General features: G+C 26.5%; 1 protein-coding gene across 1 annotated transcript; it reads right to left on the bottom strand.

Annotated features, from left to right (window-relative positions):
* Positions 1–13: 13 nt before the first annotated feature.
* Positions 14–27292, bottom strand: LOC134837926 (protein trachealess-like). Its single transcript, XM_063853322.1, has 9 exons — positions 27117–27292; positions 20323–20406; positions 5150–5388; positions 3167–3496; positions 2098–2410; positions 1932–2038; positions 1301–1875; positions 980–1223; positions 14–282 (listed from the first exon to the last, which is right to left on the bottom strand). Exons 1-9 carry the CDS (start codon positions 27290–27292, stop codon positions 14–16), a joined length of 2337 nt encoding a protein of 778 aa, XP_063709392.1.

The following is a 27292-nucleotide window of genomic DNA, read 5'->3' as shown; positions in this document are numbered from 1 at the left end:
TCGAATTGTTATACTATAAGCTACGATTGCAACGTACCCCGATAACGCCGGGACTTCCATTACTTGAGGCGTCGCCGGGCAAATGAGTGTTGTAACTGTTATTGTGCGAAATTGTCGAATCGCGCGGAGACACGGAGCTCGGAGGAGTCATTGCACTTTGAACGTGATAGTCTGTCGTTGGGTTTGTCGTGGGCGATTGATATGCGCCGTAAGACGAAACTAAATGAGCAGTTGAATGATGAGAGTATTGGGCATCGTGATGATGTTGATAGTCGCCATCAACTATGGAGACGGGTGTGGGCATTGCAAGGGAATTTGGATGTGAGTAATCTGTTTTGGATTTTTTTTTTTGAAAAAAATTTTAAAATTTTGCAAATTAAAAAAAATATCAGAAACGTAGCTTTAAAATTTCAAAATTAAAATAAAAATTTTGAACAAATTTTTTTTTAAATTTTCTTAAACTTGGAAAAATTATTTTTTTTTCATTGAATTTAATTTTCATTTTTTTTGAAACAATTTTTTTTGAAATAAATTTGAAAATTTTGAAAAAAATTTTAATTTTTTTCTTATTTATTTTTTTTTTTTTTTGAAACAATTTGAAAATTTTAAAAAAAAAAAATTTAAAAAAATAATTTTTTAAACTTGGAAAAATTTTTTTTTTATTGAATTTAATTTTATTTTTTTTTTTTTTAAATTTGAACATCAATTTTAATTTTTATTTTTTTTTTAAATTTAAATTTTTTTTTTTATTAAATTTTTAAAAAATTAAAAAAAAATAAAAAAAAAGTGAATAATAAATTTAAAAAAAAATTAACTAAAAAAATATTTTTTTCAAAATTAAAAAATTTTGATAAAAAATTACAAAAACTTTTAAAAAATTTCAAAATTTTCATTTTAATTTTTAAAATTTAATTTTTCAGCTACATTTCTGAAGAAAACTCAAAAAAATCGAAGCAAAACAATCAAAAAATCAACTAACCTGGATACATTCCATTCGGCGATGGTCTCGTCGTTGCCCGTATCACACTTTCGCGATTCGCATACAATTGTTGCAAAAGAGCTGTGGCAGGTACAGGCGTTGGTTGATAAAAATGCGAGTTATGCCCGGACCAATGCACGGGCGAAAGGGGTTTTGTGTCTTGTTGCTTGTTCAAAAGAGCATCCGTACTAAAGTCTGTCGTCGTATTGAGGTGTTTCGACATCGCATTTTCCAAATTCTTTACCTGAGATTGAGGAAATATTTCTATTGATCGAAATCGAAAAAAAAGTTCAAATTTTTCAACGAAAATTTTTGACTTACCGTTGTATTTCCATCCTGTTTGTTGCTATCGTCACAATTAACGCGCGAGATCTTGGATGGCGGTTCAGGCGTTGGAATTGACGTCAAAGCATGATCGACACTCGCATCTTTTTCCGTGTTTTTGTTCTTTCGTTTGCGTCCCCGAGTACTTGGAGGTTTGGGAAGAGGCTCATCTTGGTTCAAAACGGCATCTTCTTCAACCGCAGCAACGAGAGATGCTTTTAGCTCAGCAGCTTTCATCCTTCCTGTTCGAGGTAAGTCTTCTTTTTTACTAATTTTGGCATTGTTGTTGTTATTACTGCTCGGAGACGAATCCGCAGAGACTTCTTTGATGCCATTTTCCTTTGCGAGAACAGCTTCTTTGTCTTCTTGCTTCACAGGTTCGTACTGACAACAATCCAAGACTAAATTAACGTTTTCTTTGCCACTCACGACATAGTTGACACAAATTATGTTTTGTTCTTCGGCATTTTTGGAGTTACAAACGACAGTAGCACACGTTTGAATCCATGTATAGCCTCCGTGTTTGTTCATTACGCGATAATAATGCGTCAAAACTTGACCTTTGTTGATAACTGAAGAAACAAAAATCTTAAAAAATGGATTTTTAATGAAATTTTTTTTAACTTACGGTCTAAATGTGACTTTCGCAGCTTGTTAACTTCCTCTCCGTGACACAAAGTATACAAATTTCTGCCAATTAGTTCATCAGGCGTATAATCAAGTAAGTCTTGAACTCTAAAAATTTAATTTTTTTAATTTTTCATTTCAGAATTTACAAAAAAAAATCATCTTACTTTGGCTCACAATGCACAATTTTAAAGTCAAAATTAATCCGTGACACAAACATATCGCAATCGAGTCGAATTTCGTGCACAGATGGAGGCGGCAAGGCAATCGCTAAACCAACCATGCCCAATAACGGAGGAACTTGCTTCTTGTTATGCGAAAAAGTGTATTGCGGACGTAAACGACACAAAATCAGCACAACTCGATATCCCGATGACTTGAAGTGACATCCACGTTTCGTGAGTGTCGATTTCATGCGTATGCAAAAAGCACGATCGTATCCCTTGTACACGCTCGACGATAAATTCATGATGGATGAAACTGAAATGCGGAGTAATTAAGACATTATTGAAGCGATTAATTAAGAGATATGGAGTGATGATAAGCTACTTGAACTGTGGGAGGCGATTCAACGAGTTACGAGAATTACCGAGAGAAATAAATTAAATTTTATTCGAGTGTAACTAATTGTTGACTCGTTTCCAATCAATCACTTATGCGGATCATTGACTGCTGTGTGAAATTAATTCATCGACTAAAATTGATGGATTTCAGTAAGGCTTTCGATAAAGTAGACCTTTTTGAGATGGTTGAAGTCATACTTGTCAAATAGAGTTCAATTGGTGAAATTTGAAGAAGTGCTATCAGAAGAAATTGAAATTATCTCCCTCAAGGAAGCGTTATGGGCCCAATTCTCTTCTTGTTATTAATAAATGATTTACTTAAGCTTTTTAAGAATTGTGAATTGCTGACGACTTGAAACTTTTTAAAAAAATAAATGATATGGAAGATCCAATTAAAATGCAAGAAGACCTTGAGATTTTTAGTTGCAGGTGCAAAGATAACGAAATGGCATTTAATGTGAAGAAATGTTCGACAAATTCAACATCAAATTTTTTCCAATTAATTCAAACCAAGCAAAAAACTTTTAAAATATGGCATCAGACTTTTTGATTTTCATTTTTTTTAGAACAAAATTCTTCAAAATAGCTTTCAAAATCTCGTAAAATTTTAAATTTAACATCAAATTTTTTCCAATTAATTCAAACCAAGCATAAAAACTAAAAAAAAACTTACCATCCGGATTATTCGTGCCATGCGAACTACTTTCCTCCGAATGCCCTGAAGCAGGCGACGCCATTCCTGCTGTCGCACTCAAACTCAATCCCAATTGCTCGGCAATTTCCGCATGATCTTGATGATGCACATAATCGAATATCGAACTTCCCGTCATTTCGACCTGCGACAATCCCAAATATATCGATACTGTTTCCGAAATGTACAAAAATCGCCCGTCAGCCGCTACCGACAACGCAAATCCATCTAAGCTCTGAAGAATGTGCGTGCCTTGATGTTGCTCAAACATATCAAGGGCAAGTCCAGCTGCGGTTCGTCTATTAGAAGCAGCTAAAAAAAACAAAATGGAAGCAAAACGATAAAATTTACATAAATTTATATTTAAATGAGTGATGAATGCGTTTGATGACTGAATTAACATTGTTGATGACGACAAACAACACAAAACCTCATTGAAATTCTAACAATGACAATTGTGAAAACCATTTTGTAATTTTATTTTATTTCATTATAATATATTAAATTATGTGAGTTTGACTCGACACAAAATGAAATAAAATAAAAATATTGCTGTTGCTCTCTTTGCCGGATTTGTGGTTATTGTCACACACAGAAGCAATGACATGACAAATTCATTTGGAATTTTTTCTAAATTTCAAGTTTTTCATTTGAGAGAGAAAAAAAAATGAACAACTAATTAGCATTTTCGCTTAAAAAGTTCACAACTTTTTAACAACAGAAAAAAAATTTCCCTTAATTTATTTTTATTTTCTTGTTTCCGAAATTTATTATGCTAATTAGTATCAGTTTCATCTTTTTTCTCTCGTGAAATTCATGCCGCACAAATTAAATTAAAAATTTTCTCAACAAGATTAAAAATAATTAGATTTGGGAAGCATTTTATACAGTGAGCGATTCTGATTAGTAATTGATCCGCTTCGAGGGTTTCTCGAAAAAAAAAATGGCAAAAAAAATGTCAAAGGCAAAGAAGCAATTAATCACTTTTGACCGTTCATTCCATTGTTTCAAGACGCACCCACACTCCGTTCTCCATTCAATTGTCAGTCACAGCGAATTGATTGCAAAATTGTTACAAAAGTTGTCACACACGGAATATGACACAATGTTAAAATATCATAAAATTATTCAAATGAGTTCTTTGGAAAGGAGGACGCAATATTTTTATTTGAATAAAAAATTTTTTTATCGGTTTGTTGTTGAAGGAAGTTGTCAACCATTTTGAATTGAAAAATAAAATAAAAAAAAAATCTTCAAAAGAAGAAGTCATAAAAATAATAAAATAAACAATTATGTAAATGGTTGTGACTCTGAATAGAGAAAAAAATACAAACAGAAGTAGGCAAGATACGTTTAATAAAATAAAAATGGCTTTTTTGAATTTTTATTGCTTTCAATGGAGACAACGAACGCAGGAATGGTCATTTGAAGCACCGACAAATGAATTTTTAATGTGAATTTTAATTCAAATATTAGAATTTTTACTCATAGATAGACTTTGATGGATGATATTTTTTTAAACCAAAAATTTTAATTTTTTTAAGCTTCAAGGAGTAAAAATTTAAATTTAAAATGTAACAAAAAAAAAATATAAAAATATTTTTTTAAATTTTCAAAATGGTAAAATTTTAAGTTTGTAATTTTTTTAAAATCTAAATTAAATGTTTGTTAAAAATTTTAATTCATTAAAAAATAATTTTTAAATAAATTTTAAAAAAAATTTAAATTTTTTAAAAATTAAATGAATTTTTTAAAAATCAAAATTAATTTTTTTATTAAAAAAATTATTTTTTTAAAAATTAATTTTTAAAAATTAAAAAATAATTTTTAAATTTATTTAATTAAAAATTTTATTTTTTTTTTAAAAATTATAAAATTATTTTTTTTCTCAAATATTTAATTCTTAATAAATCTTTTGAAATAATTTTATGTACTTCAAATTAAAAAAAATAAAATTTAACTTACATTTCAGAATCTTGCTCGCTGATGATTGTTCACGATTCCATGGCGGATCTCCCTGACTCGAGAAATCCCGTAACTTTAGGTAACTAATTGTCAGTCTTATGATCGATGCTTTATCTAGTTGACTCGTTATCGCAGCGGGAAGCGGTAACATCTTCGCCAACTCATAAAATTCGTAATTTTCTTTGCCGCGTCTCGATCTTGCAGCATCTCGACTTTTCTCCTTTCGCTGTTCAAGGATTCTGAAAATAGAAAAAAAAGTAAGAAAATCCGGAAATTAGCAACTATTTTTTGATTGACAGTTGAGTAAATTTATGTAAATGCTAAAATTTCTCCCCTTTTTTTTCGTTTTAGGGATTTTTGCGAAAAAAGGACAACATATGACAGATATTCGTTTAAATGACCTGTAATGCGAGCGAATTACAACAAAGCGACTCGACTCGAGTATCTCGATTATTCAATCAATCATTTTATTTACGCTTAAGAAAATTATAGTTATTTGAAGCATTTTCTGATTATTCGTTGAATGCACGTTTTTCATCGCCTCGGGCATCTAAACTTTTATCGATTGTTGATCAAATGCATGAAATTCTTCAGACAAGATTGAAGTAAAAATAATATACATGCTTGATTAGCTTCCGTTTTTATTTGTATTATCAATAACCTCGAGAGCAGAGTGAATTTCTCCGACTTGCTGGTGTTACAGAATAAATAAATAAAATGAGAGAAGGGATTTTTTGGTCATTCCGAACCAAACGCATGCAAGTTAATCTGTCAGTATTATTAAACTTGTATTTATCTTGCGTTGTTATTTTTCTCTGACTCTAATTTAGTTGCTATTGTACTGCGTTCGGAGGAAGACGAAGAAGGGTGATGGGTTGCCAAATTAAATGATATTGAACACACAGAACGGAGCAGATAGGAGCGAAATGAAAGGTAAATTATGTCAATGTATATTAAATAGATTTCCGACATGCGTTTGGTCGAAGGCGCACAATGGAAATGGAAAGCAAGTGCCTTCATTTGCATATTTAATTAAAGGAGGCATCAAGTCTGTAATTAGAAAATAAATCCGGGGAGATTGGACTCGGATTGACCAATGGAATAATAAAATAATATTTTTGTGATGATGAGATTTTGACATGAGTCAGCAACTTTTGCCAAAAATTACTCGAAAGTTATTGAATTTTACTTGAAAATGTTGAAAAACATCAAAATTTCTACAAAAATTTAATTTTACAAAATTTATAAGAATTTAAAAGTAAAAATTATTTGAATTTCAATTTGAAAAATTATTTTAAAAAAATTCAGAGAATATTAAGTTTTTCAAAAATTATCAAAAAACTTTAAATTTATTAAAAATTTATTAATAAAAATTTTTTTTTTTTTTTTAAAAAAAAAAAGTTTTATTAAAAAAAAAAATTTTTAAAAAAGTTAAAATTTTAAGTTTTTATAAATTTAGAAAAAATGTTTAAAAAAAAAAATAATTAAAATTTTTAAGATTGAAAATTTGAAAAATTATTTTGAGCAATATTTCATAAAATCTAAAAGTTTTAAAAATTTTAAATTTTTTTTTATAATTTTTTTTTAAATGTGAACTTTATTGAAGTTTATTCGAAAATATTAAAAAAATTAAAAACAATTTTCATTAAAAACGAAAATTATTTTAATTTCAATTTTCAAAAAATTTCATAAAATTGTAATCTTTCAAAAATTATTAAAAATTTTAAATTCATGAAAAAAATATTATTTTTGAAAATTCGTCAAAAAATTGAAAATTAATAAAAAAAAAATATGAAAACTTTAAAACTTAAATTTGAAATATGAAAAAAAAATATTAATTTAAAAAAATTTGAATTTCTTGAGTAAAAAGATATTTTTCTAAAAAAAAAAAAATAAATTTTTTTCACAAATTATAAAAAATAACAAATTTGTTAAAATTCTTTCACAATATATCTTCAAATTAATCGAAAATGATAAAAAACTATCCCTGGATCAATCATTCAACATATCCTCCAATCAATTCCTTCTCTTTCGGGACCCAATAAATAAAACATAAGTACCCGAAATCCAATCAACATAATCAAGCAACTTTTTTTTTGCACATCTTGTCTATTTTTTGCGCTCATCATTTCTTTGATTAAGGAACGAAAAACTATTTTTTATTGCTTTTCCAACATAAATTATGTATAAAAACATCAGAATCAGAAAGAGACACACATCTGCATTATTTATCACCTTAACCGCACAATAGAGAGCTCTCTTTCTGCTTATGTTCATCATCATTATCGTCATCATTTCCATCATCTGTCCTCCCGAAATGCTGTTTGTCCATTAGCACGAGACAAGAAAGAAAAGGCGACACAAAAAAAGAGACAATTTTGTGGTTCCCATGAGAGAATTTTTATTGTATTTGTCATTTTTTTGCGCAAAAAGAGGAATTGGATCATCTTTTTTTGTTTTATTTATGTTAAATAAATGTCACGATGATCTCCTATTTCATCAAAAAAGTGTGATGAATGCTGAATGGACAAAATTGCGATTAAATATGAGAGTTGCTAATGCATTTTGGTCGTTACATGGAAGATATTTGGACAAGAGATGAGGGAAAAACGAAGATGTAACGGAGAAATTGGAGGTAAATAATAAAATTTATCCCACAGGAGTTGATCGTAAAACATCCAAAGACATAAAACAATAATTAAATTAATAAGTTCATGTACGGAAGATGCAAAAGCAGAACGGAGGAGTGTGCCGAAGACCAAATTAGATGATAGATGAACATTAATAGCGATTAATTTTTGGTTAGAACATGATTTTGGAACGTTTCGAGTTTGGGTAAGTATTGAATTTGACTTTAATTAACAATTTTTGGTACTATAAAGACAAAGAATTTTATTTCAAAGTATCATGAATTAAAAAAATTGAAATTTAAGATAAAAAAAAAGAAAAAAATAAAAATAAAAAAAATATAAAAAAAATTAATAAAATAAAAAAAAAATAAAAAAAAAATATTAAAAAAATATTTAAAAAAATATTAAAAAAAAAATTAAAAAAAAAAATAAAAATTTTTTTAAAAAAATTTTTAAAAAAAAAAAAAAATTTTTTTTTACAATAAATTAAAAAATATTTATAAAAATATTTAAAAAATAATTTAAAAAAAAAATTTAAAAAAGTATAAGTATTTAATGAAGTTTTCAACTTCAAAATAAATTTAGTAATAAGGTTATTTTGAGTGAAATTTTTTTATTTTTTTTTTTTTTTCGCTAACATTATGCACTGACTCGAGCCATGAAACATATGCTCGGAGACGCTTCGTTCTCGAGTTATAAGGTCACTGTCAAATCTTGTAGGGCAAAAACAATAAAAACTTTATAAAAATTGTTAAAAATCGCTTCAAAAGTCAAAAAAATGAATCTTGATATTTTTTTCAATTAAATTTTCATTCGAAATTTTAATAAATTCAAAAGAAAAGCACTAAAGGCTACTTCCCCAAAAAAAACATAATCCCTTTAAATCAATTTTAAACTCTTTTTAATCCCCTTGTCAGTGATTTCTGACCTTTTACCCAACAAGAACAACAAAATAACATCCCCAAGGTGCAACAATTTAATTTCACTTTAAATAAAACGTTCCTTCCGTAAAATCTAAAGGAAATCCCAAACATATGCGTTTAAATGCCCCGAAACTAATTAAAGGCACTTTAAATTCAGTCCTTGATTTTAAACTCTGATTTGAGGGTATTTTCTTTCATTCCTTTCACTGTCGGTGTTTTTTTTTCTTTCTCTCGGTCATTGACTGACCCTTTTTTCATCTTCGATAAAGCACCGACTTTGTCATAAATCCTCGAAATTTTTTTCCGAAGAGGGAGAAAAGAGCGAAAATTCTCCGGTCAGTTTTTCAATTTGCCGGAAAATAAATAAATAACGATTATTATTATTATTATTAGTCGATTCTTTCTCTCAAGGGATCAATAAAAAAATTTTTTTTCTTGAAATTTTTACACACCCGGAATCGATTGGCGGCTGTTGTTGTCCTCCAGCTTTGTATTGAGCCATGCCCGTGTAATCTTGAGGCGGCACGAGCCACGAATGCGTAAAAGATGGCGGCGCTCCGATTGTCATGCCAATGTGAGAGCCCGATGTTGGAGGACCTCGTTGGTAGTTTGCATAATCCATCGCTACGGCGGAATATGGCAACATTTTTAATTTTTTTTTTTAGTTTTTTTTTTATTTTAATTTTTTTTTAATGATATGTTTTTATTATTAAAAATTATTTAATTTGAGCACATTTTTTTTAAATTTAATTTTTTTCACTTTTTTTCCTTTTTAGGGAAGAAGAGAAATTATTGATCACTTATATGTCTATGTGAGCAGTCTACAAGTAAATATAACAAACAAAAAAAAATTCTCGACGAGATCGAAGACGACGTGCGACAATAATCCCGTCACAAGTGTAACTGAACAACAATTTGGAACGGCACGCATCGCATTCAAAATCCAATACATACTTTTTTGTTTTGTTTCTTTTATTCTTCTTTCTATCCATTCACACAACTCTCGTAGAGATACACATTTTTTCGGCTGTATAATCCATCAGAAACGCTATTTTCATTCAATATAACATTTTTTTTCTTCATTCTCTCGTCTAGCTTTTGTGTCGTACGATATACGAAGTTGTCGTGCAAATGGGCGTTACGTGACTCCAGTACAGGCTGTGAGACGTGATTGGCTTTCTAATGTTTGTAAAAACCACGCCTGGTTATACGGGTCTATTGTTGGTGTGTAATCGACTGTTATATACATCGTTTATATAATTATTTTTATTCATTTATTTTTGTTTATACACAATTTTTTTTTTGTCATTTTAGGCGAACGAGCTTCGAGCGCAGGGAAATATTTTGCTGTAATGACAGGCGAATATGCGGCATAAAGGTTAATTATGCCTTTTTTGGGACAGTTGACAGTGTATCGGAATGGATTTGATATATCGCAATAGTATAGAAAGTTTTATTTTTTTGGTATAATGACGGATACAGTTTGTCAACAAGTGAATTTGATACGATATGGGTGAACAGAATTTTAAAAATGCTTCAGAATTACTTGAAAAGACGTAAAATTAAAATAATTGACTTTTGAGTAAAAGAATTTTTTGGATTTCATTGAATTTTTTAAAAATATTTAAGAAAAATATGAAATCACGAGCAAAATTAAAAAAAAAATTAAAAAAAATATATTTTTAAAGATTTTATTAAATTTTATTTTATGTTTAAATTTTAATTTTTTGTTTATTTATTAATTTTCTATTTACTGAAAACTTAAAAAAATATGAAATTATTCAATTGATTTTTTAAAAAATATTTTATATAAAAATTTAACAAATATTTAATTTTCTTTCAAATTTTTATTTTTCAATGAATAAAATTTCTATAAATACCTATTATTAAAAATTTTTCATAAAAAAAGAAATGCTTAAAATTTTGAAAAGTAAAAAAAAAAATTTTTTGAACCAAATTTAATATTAAAAATGTTTTAAAATATTGAACAATTTTGTCAAACTTTGAACACTGAACATTTTAAAGAATAAGAACTTTTTGAACTTTGAATTAATTTTTTTAAATAATTTAGTTAAAATTTTTTTAAACATTTGACATTTTTTAACATAAAATTAAATTTTTCTTTAAAAAAAATATTTTTTTTTTCAAATTAAAAATATTAGAAAATAAAAATTCAAATTATTTTTGAATAATTTAGTCAAAAATGTTCATAAATTGAATTTTTTTTTTAAATAATATTTTTCAATTGAAAATTTTTAAAAGTAAAACATTATTGAATTTTGAATTGCTTCTAATACAAAAAAAAAATAAAATTTTTAAAATTTTTTTTATTTTAAAAATTAAATTAAAATTTAATTAAATTAAAAAATTATTTTTTTAAGAAAAAAAGTTTTTTTTTTGAAAAGTAAAAAAATCAAAATAATTTAATAAAAAATGTACCTACCAAATATTGATTTTTTTTTTAATTTAAATGAAATTTTACTAAAATTAAAATTTTTCACCCTACAGAACTTCCAAAAATACTCCTTTTTTACATGGGATCCCAAATACGGACACGTTCATCAACTCACATTCAACCGTTGGAATGCAAAATGAATTTTAAATTAAAACCGTACGTTACATTCTGTGTCTATTTGTGGCTTGTTAGTCCAAAAAAAGTAGGTATTGATTTTTTTCTGTCTCTCCATGAAAAATATATATTTGTATCCACACATTTGTTGTAAAAAAAAGTTCACTTAAATCATATGAATGGCGAACGAACATTGATTTAATAATAATAATAGGGCGGTTTTTTATGAATGAATTGAATCAATCAATCGGGACATGTGTGTGGTATTCATGGTTTATTGAAACTGTAAAGCAAACGTGATGTTTATTTTGCTTTTTTTTTTGCACTTGACTCGATATTTACAATTTTGCTTTAAAAATAAACTTCTTATTAGAAAAATTCTTCGAAACCGAAGACAAAAAGTCTGAGAAATTATCGTTTTGTTTAATCAAAATTTGTCCAGCATCACGTTTCAGCACTCTATAAATTAATTTTTTTATCTTTATTTTTTTAATAGCACCCTTTCCCTTTAATCGCATTACACTTGTTGTCGAATCATCCACTCCAAACACGTTCTCGGGCCCAAAATAAGTCATTTCAATTCCGAAACGCACGCGATGCGCTATCGAATTTCACAGAAGACACAAAACCACACAATTGGTCATTTTTTAAGGGATCCAGTAGTAGCTTCTAAACTTAATAAAACAATTAAACTGTCACATAAATTTTAAAAAACATGTTTATTACTCCAAACAAAATATTAAATAGACGAAGGAGGCTGTGCTTCGACAAGAAAAAAAATATTTTTTATCTGCTTTTTAATCTTAATCATGTATGCCAGAACGCGTTTTATTGTTATTAATAGTTACACATGTTTACACAGTAAATGGTAATCATAATCTTTCGAATTTTTTTCATGTCTCTTGTATTTTTTCGGGTAAAGTGATAATCTGAATGGGTAATGGGTAGTTTTTAATAATTCAGCGTGTGTCCTCCATATTTTCATATTTTGATTTAATTTTCTTGAAAAAAAAATTGAATAAAGCAATAAAATATAATGAGATACATTTTTTTAGAAATTGAAGAAAGTTTTCAAGAAATGGGATGAAAGTGCATTTTTGGATAAAAATATGACAATTACAAGAATTTCAGAAAAAATTAAAGAAAATAAGAACCTGAAGAATTTTTTTTGACGAGGATTATAGCATTAAAGGTAAGTAATTTTTTAAAATTAATTTTAAATTCTTCTGATGTTTTTTATTTATTATTATTTATTTAATTTATTTTTTTATTTTATTATTTTTTATTTAATTAATTTTTAAAAATTTATTTGAATTTACAATTTTTTTATTTTATCAATTTTTTCAGTTATTTAATTAATTTATTTTTTAAAAAATATTATGATTTTTTTATCTCTTTTTTTTATTTAAATTTTTTTTATTTATTTATTTTATTTATTTTTTAAAATTTATAAAAATCAGTTATTCATTTGATTAATTTTTAAAAATTTATTTGAATTTTTAATTTTTTTTATTTATTTTTTTTATTTTATTAATTTTTTTCAGTTATTTAATTAATTAATTTTTAAAAATTTATTTTAATTTAATTAATTTATTTTTTAAAAAATATTTTAATTTTTTTATTTATTTTATTTTATTATTTTTTTAATTTTTAAAAATTTATTTTAATTAATTAAAAAAATATTCAGACCAATTAAGCGCATTTTTTTTAATTTTTCACAAAAAATGTCTCAAAACATGAAAAAAATTAGAAATTTGGACACTACCACGAATGATTGTTTGTTTATTTGTTGGTTTGAGACAATAATCCGTAATAAAAAATAATAACAACGAACCACAACAAGACACAAACAATAGAAAACCATATAAAATTAGAATACAAATGACTTGATTTTCTAATTTTTTTTTGTTATGAACAAAACTTTCCATTCGACATGTATTGCACTTGTCACTACTACTTCGTGAAATTTATGCCTTCCGACACAAAGTAGACTCTACGAACATTGAGCGTATCATGCATACAAAATAACGAACGTGTGTGAGCGCCATGAAAATGAGTCATTTCACGAAAAAAAAATTAAATAAAAAATTCTCATACGAGTGTTATCTCGCTGAAAGTTCGAAGAAAGCATCATAAATATGTCACATCTCACGAAATTTACAGCTGCAATAATTAATACAGAAGTTTTGGTTTATCAATTAGCCAAAAAACAGATTAAATTAAGATATTCTAATTAAATTGCTTCTTTTGTGCCAAAGTCGAGTTTTAAATTAAAACAAAAGGACCGCATGAGAGAGATGTTAATCAGTTAAATTTTACAACTGGCAATAAAGTGTGTTATGTAAATCCATTACGAGACCTCATATATGTTCATTTAAGGGAATTCTCATAAAATTCTCTTTTCTGCTAAGAGATAAGACAAAACCCTCAAATTAGCAAATAAAAGTTTTGTTTTTCACATATGAATAAAATTGGAGTCGAGAAAGGGGAAAAACTCTTATAATTAACCGTAATTTATATTCACATGAGAGATATGATCGTCTTTTTGCTGCTGTTCCAACGCGAAAAGGGGAGTAAAAATTCTTGTAAATTACCGTCATATATGTCGCATAAACTTCCCTAATTACTCGAAGAATTAGCTGTTCAATTATCGCTTCCAGCGAACAATGGTAATTATCGATGCAGGAGGTAAGCGCCTTAAATAAGCAATAAATTTCATCAATAAATAAAATTTCCTATTAAATTTCAGATTTTAAAATTTTTTTACTTAGAAACAGCAATTACGATTATACCAAGGAGGGAAAGTTTATCCTTTTACCAAAAATATTTATTGTCTTTTTATTATTTATATTTTTAGGACCTTTTACTTTGCACACTATCGTCAAAAAATCTTAATTGCTTTATTTTTGTGTCCTCTCTAACTTTGTGCACACAATAAAAGTGTGACAATCAGTGAAATTTATGAGTCAGAAGTGAAAAGAAAGTGTGGTCATAATTCACGATTCACTCCTCTTCTTTTGCTCTGTTCAGTGTGATTTTTTGATGATGATCATATTCTTGGTACCTGCGCATAATTTTTAATTTGTTCTCGTATCATATTCGTTACGAAAAAAACACAAAAAAAAATTTATGGCGATAGATGCGATAAGACGAGAAAGAAATGGAATCAAGAAGTCTGCTGGTTTTGCTTCTTTTTTTTACGATCCAGACTTCTGGATGATCATAAACAATAATCATCATCATGATTATTATTTTTTTTTTTTATTTTAGTGAAAGAACTTTTCGAGAAAGAAAGAAAGGAAGGTCATAAAAATGGAAATTTAGTAAGTGTGAGTTCAAGTCCCTTTTTCTCGTTAGGAGAGAAATAAATCTTGTGAATTGAGTCTCGAAGTCCTGAATGAATTTGAATTTTATGAATTGTTACAGGGAAAGACGATGACAATCTTGAATGAAAAGAATATTGGAAAAGGAACGAAAAAAAAAACAGGTAAGAATTATTGCATGACTTTAGGCGTTTTTTTGTTTGAATATTTTTTGGAAGTTGTTTTTTAAATTTATTTAATTTTTTTTTCCTTTTTGGATAAAAACTCAAAAAATCATGGATCAAGTAAGTATCATTTGTATCAAAGAAAGTTTATTTCATGACTCGAATGAAGAAAATGCTGGATAAAGAAACGAAAATCTTATTGTACAAATCACTGATTACACCTCATATCGAAAATTTTCTTGAAAAATTTATCATAACCAACTATTGACAAAAGTCTCGTAAAAAGCCCTTAAATTGCCTGAAGCAATTCCTGTTCACTATTTACCATTCATTGAACTCTACTCCTCCGCCCAAAAATTTCTTCTGGTACTTAATCCCTTTATCGCATCAATATCCAATTGAATGACTTTGCAAAAAAAAGGAAGAAAAATGTACAAAACACATAATTTTAAAATGTATGCAAATCAAATTGCCTAAAATTATTATGTTTGTAATGCTGTGTTGCAGACTAATTTCGCAAATGCTATTAATATAAACTGCGAAACAGACGAAATTTATTCAATATGTAAACATTTGCGAAAAAAATATTGGATATTTTGGCAAAACACTGTCGAGGGGGTGAGAATGAACAAATATTAAAAGGGGCTTTGATAAATTATTGTCTTTGCAACAAAAATAAAAGTATAGAAAAAAAAAAGTAAATGACGAGTAACTAAACGATGCATTGATTAATGATGGCAATTCTCTTTATTTTGTTATTATTACGACTTTTGTAACAATATTGTTTTTTCTTGTACATAATTTGTTATTATTATTGACTTTTTTTCTTTCGATACAAGAAAAAAAAAATCCCCTGATTGAACTTTTTTTTTCTCAAAATTACTTTTTTTAAAACCCTTTATTACCCGACTCGGTACTCAAAAGCAAGACGATTGTCACTCCTTTCGTTATTTCGCTCAAATGATCGAGTTTAAATGCAAAAGGGGTATCGTGTAATAACATTGCCTTGTCTTCATTCAGAGTCGTCAGTGAATCGCGAAATAATAATGATAATAATAAACATTGTCGCGCTTCTTTAAATTCGTGAAATTTTACACACGGGAATAAAAAAGAGGTATGTAAGTGGATTTGTCATCATCTGAGCATCGTCGTCGTCGTCGTTGTAAAAGAAAACTTTGCAAAGAAGATAAAATTTACATTTTTATTCATTTTATGGCTGTTTGTATTGTATTTTAAATGCTTTTTATTGTTGCACAGCTTATTTTAAGGTTCTTGTCATTTTTTGATTACTTTTTTCTTTACTTCTCTCATCTTCGTTCAAAAAAGAAGAAGAGTTCAACCCTTTGACTTCAATTTGTTGATTTTTCCCTTGCATTAAAAAAATAAAAAAAATGCAATAAAGCAAAAAGCTCCTTAATCCAAGTGCTAATAAATAATTCGTGGTATTAGAGTAACTAACCGCAATTTTTTTAAGGAGTCAGGATTTACTTTCGAGTACTTGCTGCGATATTTATAAAAAAAATATGAGATGAAAAAAAATCTGTCACTCCCCTCGCTTTAATATTTTTTTTTTTTGAAACATTTTTTTATTACTTGGAACATATTTTATCTTTTAACCTTCTTGTTCGAATTTTTTATTTGAATTTGAAAGGGCATCGAGATAATGCAACCACAAAAGAAAATTTTTCGCTTTAAATTTATGCTAAATAGAGAAAATCTTTTGAAAATTATTCAGGGCAATTTTAAATTGACTCCTCTTCATTTTTTTTCTTTTTTGATTATTATTATTTGATTCGATTTACACTTCTTTTTTCGTGGTTAGGGCAAAAAAAACGACAGATGCTTAAAATCTGCGCAAATTTGTTCAAGATAAAGTTCCTAATTGACTACAAGACGAAACATTAATTCCGTAAGAAATATGTCCTCACAGTTGTTCATGCCCATAAAATTAATGTGAGAAATTATAAACCGCAGTGTGAGCACCGCAGGACTTAATTACAAGTCATTTAGATAATCTCGATTACGAACGTTATTGCTGCCATTTGTCATAACATTTGCTGGCAAAACAAATCGGAAGTGAAATTTAACACTTTTTTGAACGGAGAACGGAGCAGGTAATGTCATTGTCACGCATTTTTCATATTCATTCAAGAAACTTTTTATTTCTCGATTTTTCGATAACATGAAGAAAATTTTCATTCATATAATTATTATGGATGCGAACGTAAAAAAAGAGGAGAATCCATCCAGACTTTGTGTTTATTGCAATAATTCTATGTTATTATTCGTTATTTATCATACACTTATTATTATTTTATTTTATTGAAACAACGTTATGATATGGAGTTGTTGTTGTCTGTTGTTGTTAACTCGTCTCTCTCTCTTAATGCTATTATTATGTTATTGCAATTCTAATCCGACACCATCTGTGCGCGTAGGAGAATTTTTGTGAGTGATTTGCGGGAATTGCAAAAACACGGAAAACAAAGCAATGAAGAAGGAAATGAAATTTTGAAAGGTTTTCTGAAATTTCAGGTTTTCAGTCTTTAATTTTAATAAAAAAAAATTTAAAAAAAAAAATGTTTTTCATTAAAAAAAAAAAATTTTTAAATTAAAAAATTTAAGATAATTTTTTTTTCGATTAAAAAATTTAAAATGTAGGTATACGAAAATCTTTTTTCAGAAAATATTATTAAAAAAAATTTTTCCAAAAAATTTTTTTTTTTTTCAATAAAAAAAAAAAATTTTAACCAAAGAAAAAAATTAAAATTAAAAAAAAAATTTTAGAAAAAAATTTTTTAAAAAATTGTTAATAAAAAATTTAAAAAATTTTTTTAAAAAAAATTTTTACATTTTTTTCAATTTAAAAAAAATTTTAAAATAAAAATAAAAATTTTTTTTAATATGAAAATTTTAAAAAGTTTTTTTTAAAAATTTTTTATTTTTTTAAAAAAATTAAAATTTGAAAAAAAAAAAATTTTTTTTCAATTTAAAAATATATTTTAATTTAATTTTTTTAATTTTTTTTTTTTTTTTAATTTTTAAAAAAATTAAAATTTAAAAAAATTTTTTTTCATGAAATTTTTTAAAAATTTTTTTCATGAAATTTTTTTTTAAATTTTTTTATTTTAGAAATTTTTTTATAGAAAATTAATAAAAAAAATCTTCATAAATTCAGGAAATAATAAAATATGATAAAATTCATAAAAATTTCTCGTACTCAAAATTTTCATATAAAAATTCTTTAAATTTATCATGAAAACCCGATCTCATAACATTCACCAAAGTCAATTTCGACACAACGTCAAATTTATTATTTATGAATAATTTGCACAAAAAATAAAGAAAATCATGCACTTGCGAGATACAGACCGAATTTATTCATAAATATAATCTAAATGCATTGAGATCGATTATAACCCATTCACAACAAAAACAACCATTGATTGCCATTGATTATTTATGTTCGTATATGTATTTATGATGATTATTGTTTATTTTGATAATGCTCCGAATCCAACGATCTTCGTTATGAACCCTTTTGTCTGGCTTTTTTGTCTCTTTTTTAGGGTAAAAAAACTTCTTCTTTTAATAATATCGATCTCTATGGAGTTTCATTTTATGATTATTGTTTCAATTCCTTAACATGATGTAATTTTATTTGTTCAAAAAGTGAACAAATGTCCCTCGTTTTTTGCTACATTCGTTATGATCCGTTTTTTAGGAATAATTCTCATAAAATAAATTTCAGTTGATTACTATCTCTTTTCTTTTTTCGTTGCACGTTTGTTCTGTGGGGTATTTGTGGTCAATAAAATTGACCTTTTTCCGAAATAAATTCATAAATACTTGATAAGGAACTTTATGATTATGACTTTTTTCCTTTTCAAATTTCCAAAAACCTATCGGGCAGTTCATTTGAGAAAAACTCGAATTTGAATTTTTCATGTTTTATTTTTATTATTAAATAAAAAATGGAGTCTGAAGTAAATAAAAATGACACGTTCTTTTTTTTCTTATCAAGAGAGATAAATTCTGACGAAACGATTATAAATCAATAGCAAGTCCATCAATTTAAGAGAAATAATTAAATGTAATAAATAAATCTTTTAAATTTTTTTTGCACTGATGGAAAAAAAAGTTAATGACGAACAGCTGTTCGTTACGCGTCGACGTAATTGTCGATTGTGGCGATAAATTACAAGTTGCAGTTATTAATGGCAAAAACATAACAAACTAACACCTTTTTCTTTCATTTGATTTCATTTCTCTCTCACACATCTCTACTACAAAGTCACGTGCCGAAAAAAAAAGTTCAAATGCTGATAAATATGCATTCCATGTTTAATCCATGTTTGTATTTGTTTTGTTCAATCTTTCTCTTCTCCTTGCTTAAGTGCAGACTTGCTCTCAAAATTTATTGATTTTATTTGTTGGAGCTACCGTAAACGTATGATGCCAGTAATAAATCGGATCGCGCGGCAAAACTTCATTTACATATTAAATTTATTTTACGTGTTATTACTTCCCTTACTTTTTTTTCGTAACATCTCAGACAGAGTGTCGAGGCGCGATGTAAACTCATTGAACTTGACTTTAATGAAAAATGCGAGATATAAATCTTTATAGTGTTTTCTTAAAATATTTACTGATAAGTCGTACGTTCGCTTTTTGTTTACGTTTTTTAGTCTTTATGGATTAACGTGAAATGGATCTCGTGTCACACTAAATTAAATAATAATAAAAGACCCTCTTTGTTTCAATTTCTTTTAATGAAAAAAGAGGAAATTTGTTAAGTTTTTTAAATTAAATTAGAATTAGAACGGAAATTAAATTTAAGATTTGCATTTTCGCTAAACTTGATTCTGATTTGTTGAGTTTTATTTCAATGAAAAATTTTGATTTTTAATTTATAGATTTTTACGTTGTTTAAATTTTAAAATTTAAATTAATTTAAATTTTATTTACTAATTAATTAATTTTTTATTAATTTTTATTTTTAATAATTTTAATTTAATTTTTTTAAATTTTATTTATTTATGAAAAAATTTTTATTTTATTTAATTTTTTTTTAAATTTTTTTATATAAAATTATGACAAAAATGAAAAAAAAATTATTGAATAAAATTTATTTATTTTTTTTTATTTTATTATATTTTTTATAAATAAAAATAATTAATTGAAATTTTATAAAAAATAATTTAAAATAAAAATAATTTTATTTGAAATAAACAAAAATAAAAATTAAATTTTAAAATGAAAAAAAAATAAATTTTGTTTTGATTTTAATTTTTTTTTATTTTATTTCAAAATAAAATTAAATTTTTATTTTTCTTTATTTTATCAATATTTTAATTAATTTTTTTTTTATTAAGTAAATTATATTTTTATTAATTTTATTTATTAATTTAATTTAAATTTTAGTTTTTTTTAATAAAAAATAAAAAAATAATAAATTTAATTAAATTAATTAATTTTTTTAAATCTAATTTTTAAAATATAACAAAACTAAAATTTTAACTTTTTTTTATATTTTTACAGGGATCGTTATCAAAAAAACTTACCTCGCATTAACGGAAGCTGCATGCGGATTCACCTCTTCAAGCGATGGTTTTCTATCAGTCCAGCAAAACGGATCGTCGCGATATCTGCAAAGAAAAACAAGAGAAGAAAGCATCTTCAGTTACGAATTCACGAAAGGCATTAACTGGACATCAGTTGGAGACTGTCTAACAAATTGACTTAAAAATGTATGAGCGTTCATAAAAACTTGTCGCGTGCACTTGATTTTTTGTTCATACATCATGTCACTGAACGAGTCTATACATATGCATTGTTTTCGTATTTTTTTTTCTTCATTCACAACAGGAGAATGTCAGGTATTTGTGCTTCATCACAAACAAACAAAACAAACATCATCAATACATTTTTTTCTGCTGTTTCGATCAAGCAGCGATTCAACCGATTGTGTGTACATATCTGGAATGGATCAGTTCGCTCGAATTGCATCGAATTACAAAGAAAATTTATGTTTCGAGTTATGTGTGTCGTACACGAAGAAAATGTTTTAATAGATACATTTCTCACATTTCAACAGCCGTTTAATTGGATTTTTAATTAAGAGTGTTTTGCTACCGTTTTCCTCGAGCAGAAGAAGAAGCAGCAAGAAAAAAATAATAATAATAAGAAAAAAATGAATAAATGAAAGATTTAATAGAAAAATATGATAATCATAACCATTTATTAGATGTCGCGTAACTCAATATGGTGTCTTTAATTTGTCTCATGACTAAATATTGTACACACGAAGATGAGTTGTGAACACCCATTAGGAAGATGTGAGTTACAGTTTTTTTTTTTTGCAGTAATTAATCGCATGCACGTCTTAATGATGAATATGGAACCTTATTGGAATGAAAAGCCACAGGGGACAGTTATTCAAACACTTAAGCATTTCCATGCGAGTTTCTGAGAAGGTAAGTCGATGAAAAAAAAAACAAAACGTTTGATGGAAAAGCGTGAATTGTGATTTTTGTGTCTTTTTCAGGAATGACAACTTCATGTGAGGTAAATACAAAAAATTCTTTGAAGAAAATTTGAAGCTGAAAAAATTGAGTTTTTATCAACAAAATTTTGATTGGCGGTAAGGTTTAAAAATTTTATAGTACAAATTTTAATTAAAATTTAATTTTAGTTAATCCTCAAAATCAAAGAACAACATTGAAGGAAAATTTTGAAAATACAACCGATTTTTTCTCAGGATGTCTTAAATTGGAGGCAAATTCAACTTCAAACCGTTGTATCAGTATTTTTAACTCAACCTGTGATATGAATGACATTAAGATACCAAAGCACAATGGATCTGTTCGTTGCATCTAAGATCGAGTTCACAAATTCACTTATCTACAAAGGAGCATTACTTTACAATGAAATGACAAAAAAGTGAGAATAGATATTGAATTGAATAAATTTAAAAGAGAACTCGAAAACTATGTAAAAAGAGACATTGATGTATAAATTGACTCATATCATCGCAAAATGGAAAACAACAACTTCATTCGCGAATCTTGGATAAAATTAAATCGTGTCAAAAGTTATCATGAAAGATGTAATTATCACGATGTACGACAATCACGATGAGAAGCTCACCCGCATAATCTGATCTTATCTAAAACCGAAGATTAGCTTTAAGAAAATACTTTTACAAAAGGAAATCTATCGCCAATTTCACAAATTTACAAAATTCCAAAAAACTTTTTTTTTTAAAAAGAATCGCCTTATGGCAATTTCATTGTTATAACTCCATCACAATAATTGATCACACATTATTTAATTTCCTTCATTATTATTTGTGATGTTCCAAAAGTCCAAAAACATGTTGCAACTTTGATGTTGCAAAAAAAAAAATCGCGCAACACAAAAAACCTTGTCCATAAATTACACATCATTTTCATCTTATAATATAAATTATTATTGTTCTCCTTTGGTTCATTTTAGTTACTTGCATTTTGATAAGACAAGAACTTTGCAACAGCAGCAGCTACAAAAAAAAACGAGCAGCACGGTAATTGTGAATGAATAAAAATAAACATGTGCTGTTGTTGTTGTTGTAATATATTATCAAGTAAATGAATTATATCGCTTAATAATTATAGTAATGTTCAATCGAAAGGTAATTGTTGCGGGAATAAATGGGAAGAAAATTGATTTTCGGGACAGGTTGTTATTATTAAACTCATTATACCGACTTTGTGGGTGTCGATCTCTGATTTATATTAGAAAATTTTAGGTTAGCGTTTCAAGAAATTTTTTTTTTCTCATCTGTATTTCTTGTTCGAGTTCAAGATTGTCAATTTTTTGTTTTTATCCGTCGCGTTATTGTCAGAAATCAATCAATGCAGAATTGAAAACATCTGTGGCACAAAAGTAAGTGTCTCTCACTGAATAACTGGACAAAAAAAAACGACAGAATATTTCAGGTTTCTCTTTTGATGAAAAATATTTTGTGTTTTGCGTTATACACACGTAACTTTATTCCTAATAAGGTATCCGCGCTACACAGCAACTTTGTCTTTTCTTGTTGTCGATGCTTCGTCATTCGTATATTGATTAAAATTTACGCTCAGACTTTTTTTCAGCTGCTGCTGTAACAGAAGCCTTTTTTCGTTATTATCATTATAAAAGTTGCTCCAATCACTTGTCAACTCATTTTTCTCTTTGATAAAATAATTCATAAATATCCAATAATATGTGCATAATGTGGCACATTATGACGATATTAATGCAAGTGACCAGAATACGGAATTAGGTCGTCTTTTTCGCCTCTCAACGACAACGAAACGATGCATTTAGGCGATAATCATATACATTATCGCGAAATTTTTATGTTTTAATTTTTGAAACGCCATAAATGCGAACCCAGCGGGCGGGCGGTACCTTATTTAATAAAAATACATTCCAATCAAAAAATTAATAATTGTCACCCTTTAATGTTTTGTCAGTTCTTGTTTTTTTTTTTGTTCTTCTCAAGACAGTTAAAATAGAAATTCTCTCGGCTTCCTTCTTTATTGTTCCATATTCGTCTTGAAGATTTTTTGGATTTAAAGTGAAATATTTGCGAAACGAAATTCGTCGTAAGAAGAGGAAGAACACGAGACAAGACGTACGATGGAATTGAATTGATTTGATTGAAAATAGCCATATAATCAAATTCCGCAAGGTCGATGATTTTTGTGTTGTGTTTGGCTTTTGTCGATATCGCATAACGATGTGCAGCAATAACAATAATAATAAGGTAACAATCGAGGCATAAGGATTTTTGCGAGCAAGAGGGAAGCAAAATTAGAAAATTGCTTTTAGCAGTACAAGCGCACAAGCTTATTGTTGATGTTTGAAGATTTTGTGAAGATTTAACTTGAGGAGCTAAATTCTTGAATGGTAAGCTTTTAAATATTTTTAATTAAAAAATTATGAATATTAATAAGATTTTCTTTTAGATTTTAAGTTTCTTACATTAAACTTGAGACTTCATATCTCATAAAATATTTTTTAAAAAAATTCTGATAAAAATCAAAATATTAAATTTTAAAAATAATTAAATTAAAATTAAAAAAAAATAAAATAATTAAATTAATTTTAATTAAATAAATTTTATTTAAGGATTATATTGACTTTGATATTAAAAATTTTAATTTTTTTAATTTTTTTTTTTTTTTTGAAAATTTCAGTTAAAAAAATATTTTTAAATTTAAAAAAAAAATATATATTTATAAATTTCGATTTTTTTTTAAATAATTATTTTATTATAAATAATTATTAAATAAAATTTTAGAATTAAATTTAAAAAAAAAAATATTTTTTAATGAAAAATTTATTTTATATTTTTTTAAATAATTAATTATTGAAATTTATTATATAAAATTAATAAAATAAAAATAATTTAATTTAAATAAAAAAATATTTTTTTTAGAAAAATTAAAAAAAAATAAAATTTTTATTTTTAAAATCAATCCTTTCAATAATTTAAATCCCTTTATAAATTTTCGTATTTTTGTCTTTCAGATACAAAGGAAGGAAGACCTTGCAAGTGCGTATATTTTGATGAGACTTTGATGAACCAATTTTATCTCTCTCATAAGAAAAAGCAAAAACCGACGAACATTGCATCTTCGGTCCGAAAAATCAATCCGAAAGAGTAAACATAATGCTTAACCCTAAAATTTATGATAATTATAATTATCGTTTTTGATGAAGAACGACCATCATCTGCATCGTCAGACATTTGTTTTCGATTCTTCCTTCATTCATTTTTCGAAAAAAGCAAAAAAAATCTCTCATCATTTCTCGTATACCTTTAATAATAATTATTATTGCTGAAATTCGGTGTCGCCCGTCAATTTTTCTCTCTTCGTCGTCGTTCAGGTTATTACATGGGCATCAAGATTAATTAATGCAAACTTGTGTTTAACACAGTTTCGTGCATTTAGTTTCAAGTAAGTAATTAATAAATATTGTGAAGGAAGGTAAAAAAAAGCGTCTCTCTATCAAGCATCTATCTTGCAACATTATTGACTGATATTCTTGTCTGCACTTCCATCTACGGAACTTAAACATTATTTATTTATGAATGCATATCTTGCTGTACTATTATTGTTATTAAAAGCAAAAAAAAAAATCGCAAAGATATAGATCGTCGAGGGAATCATCTTGAGCAAATTGTGAACTACTGGTTGTTTTGTATTAATTGACGATGTCGTCAGAAAAAAAAACTTTTACAGGATATGTTTTTAATCAATCAATCAGTAGAAGCTGAAATCATGAATAAATAAAAAATAAATTAAAAAATAAGATTTTACGATATTTTTCAGCGAGTAAGTAAAATTTAATATTTTTAATGTCTTTGTTTTAATTTAATTTTCGTTTTTTTTTTTGCCGCCAACATTTATATCAAATTACCGCAGATACCCAAACAGATAAATAAACTTCAGACAGGTAGCTCACATAATTTTCTTCGTTTTATTACAAACTTTTATTAAAACATTAAAAAACACAAATTACAAAAATATCATAAATTGTCAGAAGCTTGTCTGGGAACATAATTTAACACAACAAAAAAAACGAAGGAGGCAAAAAATAGTCACAAAAGTTGGGTAAGTCGAGATAGAACATATATAATGTTATAATAATCATAAAAGTTGTTGTTTTACATCGTGACAATATTTTTTTGGTGGCTTGTTTGTTTGTGCTTTACCGACTTTTAATTTAATGTAAAATAATATTTTTATGACAAGACGACAAATGTCGCGATGTTGCTTGATATCATGTGTAAGAAGTAAATGTTACAAAGTGAAGTGCAGCAAATTAGCGGAAGTTTTTGTTCCGAGAGTCTTTATAAAGACATTTAAAGTTCATTTGGATGAAGCGGCACAACTTTTACGGTTATTTAATTGTAATTTGTGGGTATGAGAAAATTTTCCATGTGAAATTATTTAATTTTATTTATTTTTTGTATTAAAAGTTGTTTAAATTATCGTTTGAAGGAGAATTTTTCGTTGAAATTTATTAATTTTTTGTGTCATTTTGACAAAGTGAATAAAAATTAAAGGCGTAAAATCGTTTGTAATTTGTGTTAAGAAGGAAAATCTTCATAAAAAAAAATGAAAGAGATTTATTTTAGTTTAAATGAAAGTTTTTTTTCATTGATTCGAGTACAAACGTGCGAATTTTGGGAAAAAATTCATACAAATATCAAATTAACTTAATAATTTTTTGTATTAAACTGATGTTAAAATGATATAAAATTGATAAAATTTAGATAAAAATTTTAAATTTTCCAAAAAAAAGTTATAAAATATGAATTTTAAACAAAATTATTTAAAATACGACTCATGAGTGAAAAAAAATTTTAAACATTTTTATTAAAGTAAAAATTTTTAATTTTGACTAAAAATACCGATAATAATATAATATTAATAAAATTGAAATATATATTTTTTTTATTGAAATATAATTTTATCGGTATTTTTAACCAAAAATTTTAAATTTTTAATTTAATAAAAATTTTAACAATTTTTTTTTACATTCATGACTCGCATTTTAAATAATTTTGTTTAAAATTCATATTTTATAAATTTTTTTTTCTTTAATTTTTCTTTAATTAATATCAATTTTATATCAATTTAATATAAAAAATTATTTGGTTTCGACCTTTAATTAATTTTTGACTTTTAAAAACTTGAAATTTGAGAATTTTTTCGTGAAATTCGATCATTTTAACTTAAAATTTTATTTCAAGCAAAAAATTTCTTTAACTTTTTTAAATAATTTTTTTTAGGAAGAACTTCCTTCTCAACACAAATAACAAACGATTTAACGCCTTTAATTTTCATTCACTTTGTATAAAAACGAAACGACACACGCATTTTTTCAGTCAATAAAAGCAATTCAATGTTCCATTTTTTAATTCTATTCACTATTTTACTCGACATTTATTCACTTTTTCATATATTTATTTTCATTGTTATCGTCTCATTTTTCTCACTTTTTGTCAGAAATATTTAAATCAAGTGTGACAAATACCAAACATATTTGTCAAATTGTCGTCAAAATAGTGCCTTCAACACAAAAGCCGTTCAGAAATATGTTCAAAATCTCAATCTCAATAGAGACGAGGGCCATCGCGATCTCATTTCATAGCGGAGAATAGGAAGAAAAATGAGTGTTATAGAAAAAAATAAATCTTCATCAGCATATGAATGAACGAGAAATATTTTTTCGAGGCATTCAATGGATTTCTTTGTGACAATTCCTTCTGTGAGTTTGTTTGTTGAAATGGCAAAAAAGAGCAGAGCTTACACACCTGAAATACGAATAACTTTGTGGCATGTGTAAATTCATGGCCATGCCATGATGCGCTGAATGATGCGAATGTGTCGATGGATGGGAAGCGAATCCCGAATGATCGATGCCCGACATTGAATGATGATTTAACACTGCAGCCCATGGCGAGGCAAAACTGCCTCCGGGGTGATCCAT

Source organism: Culicoides brevitarsis, chromosome 1 (assembly GCF_036172545.1).
Source record: "Culicoides brevitarsis isolate CSIRO-B50_1 chromosome 1, AGI_CSIRO_Cbre_v1, whole genome shotgun sequence".
In the NCBI taxonomy this organism is placed as follows: Eukaryota; Metazoa; Arthropoda; class Insecta; order Diptera; family Ceratopogonidae; genus Culicoides; species Culicoides brevitarsis.
Note: the sequence above shows the minus strand (reverse complement) of the source record. Positions and strands in the feature narration are given on the sequence as shown.

Excerpts from the sequence above, each read along its gene's own strand:
- LOC134837926 (XM_063853322.1), bottom strand. The coding sequence starts at position 27,292 with ATGGATCACCCCGGAGGCAGTTTTGCCTCGCCATGGGCTGCAGTGTTA. Across the intron at positions 3,497-5,149 it reads AGCGAGCAAGATTCTGAAAT|CTGCTTCTAATAGACGAACC; the intron begins GTAAGTTAAATT and ends TGTTTTTTTTAG. Across the intron at positions 2,411-3,166 it reads TGGCACGAATAATCCGGATG|TTTCATCCATCATGAATTTA; the intron begins GTAAGTTTTTTT and ends TCCGCATTTCAG.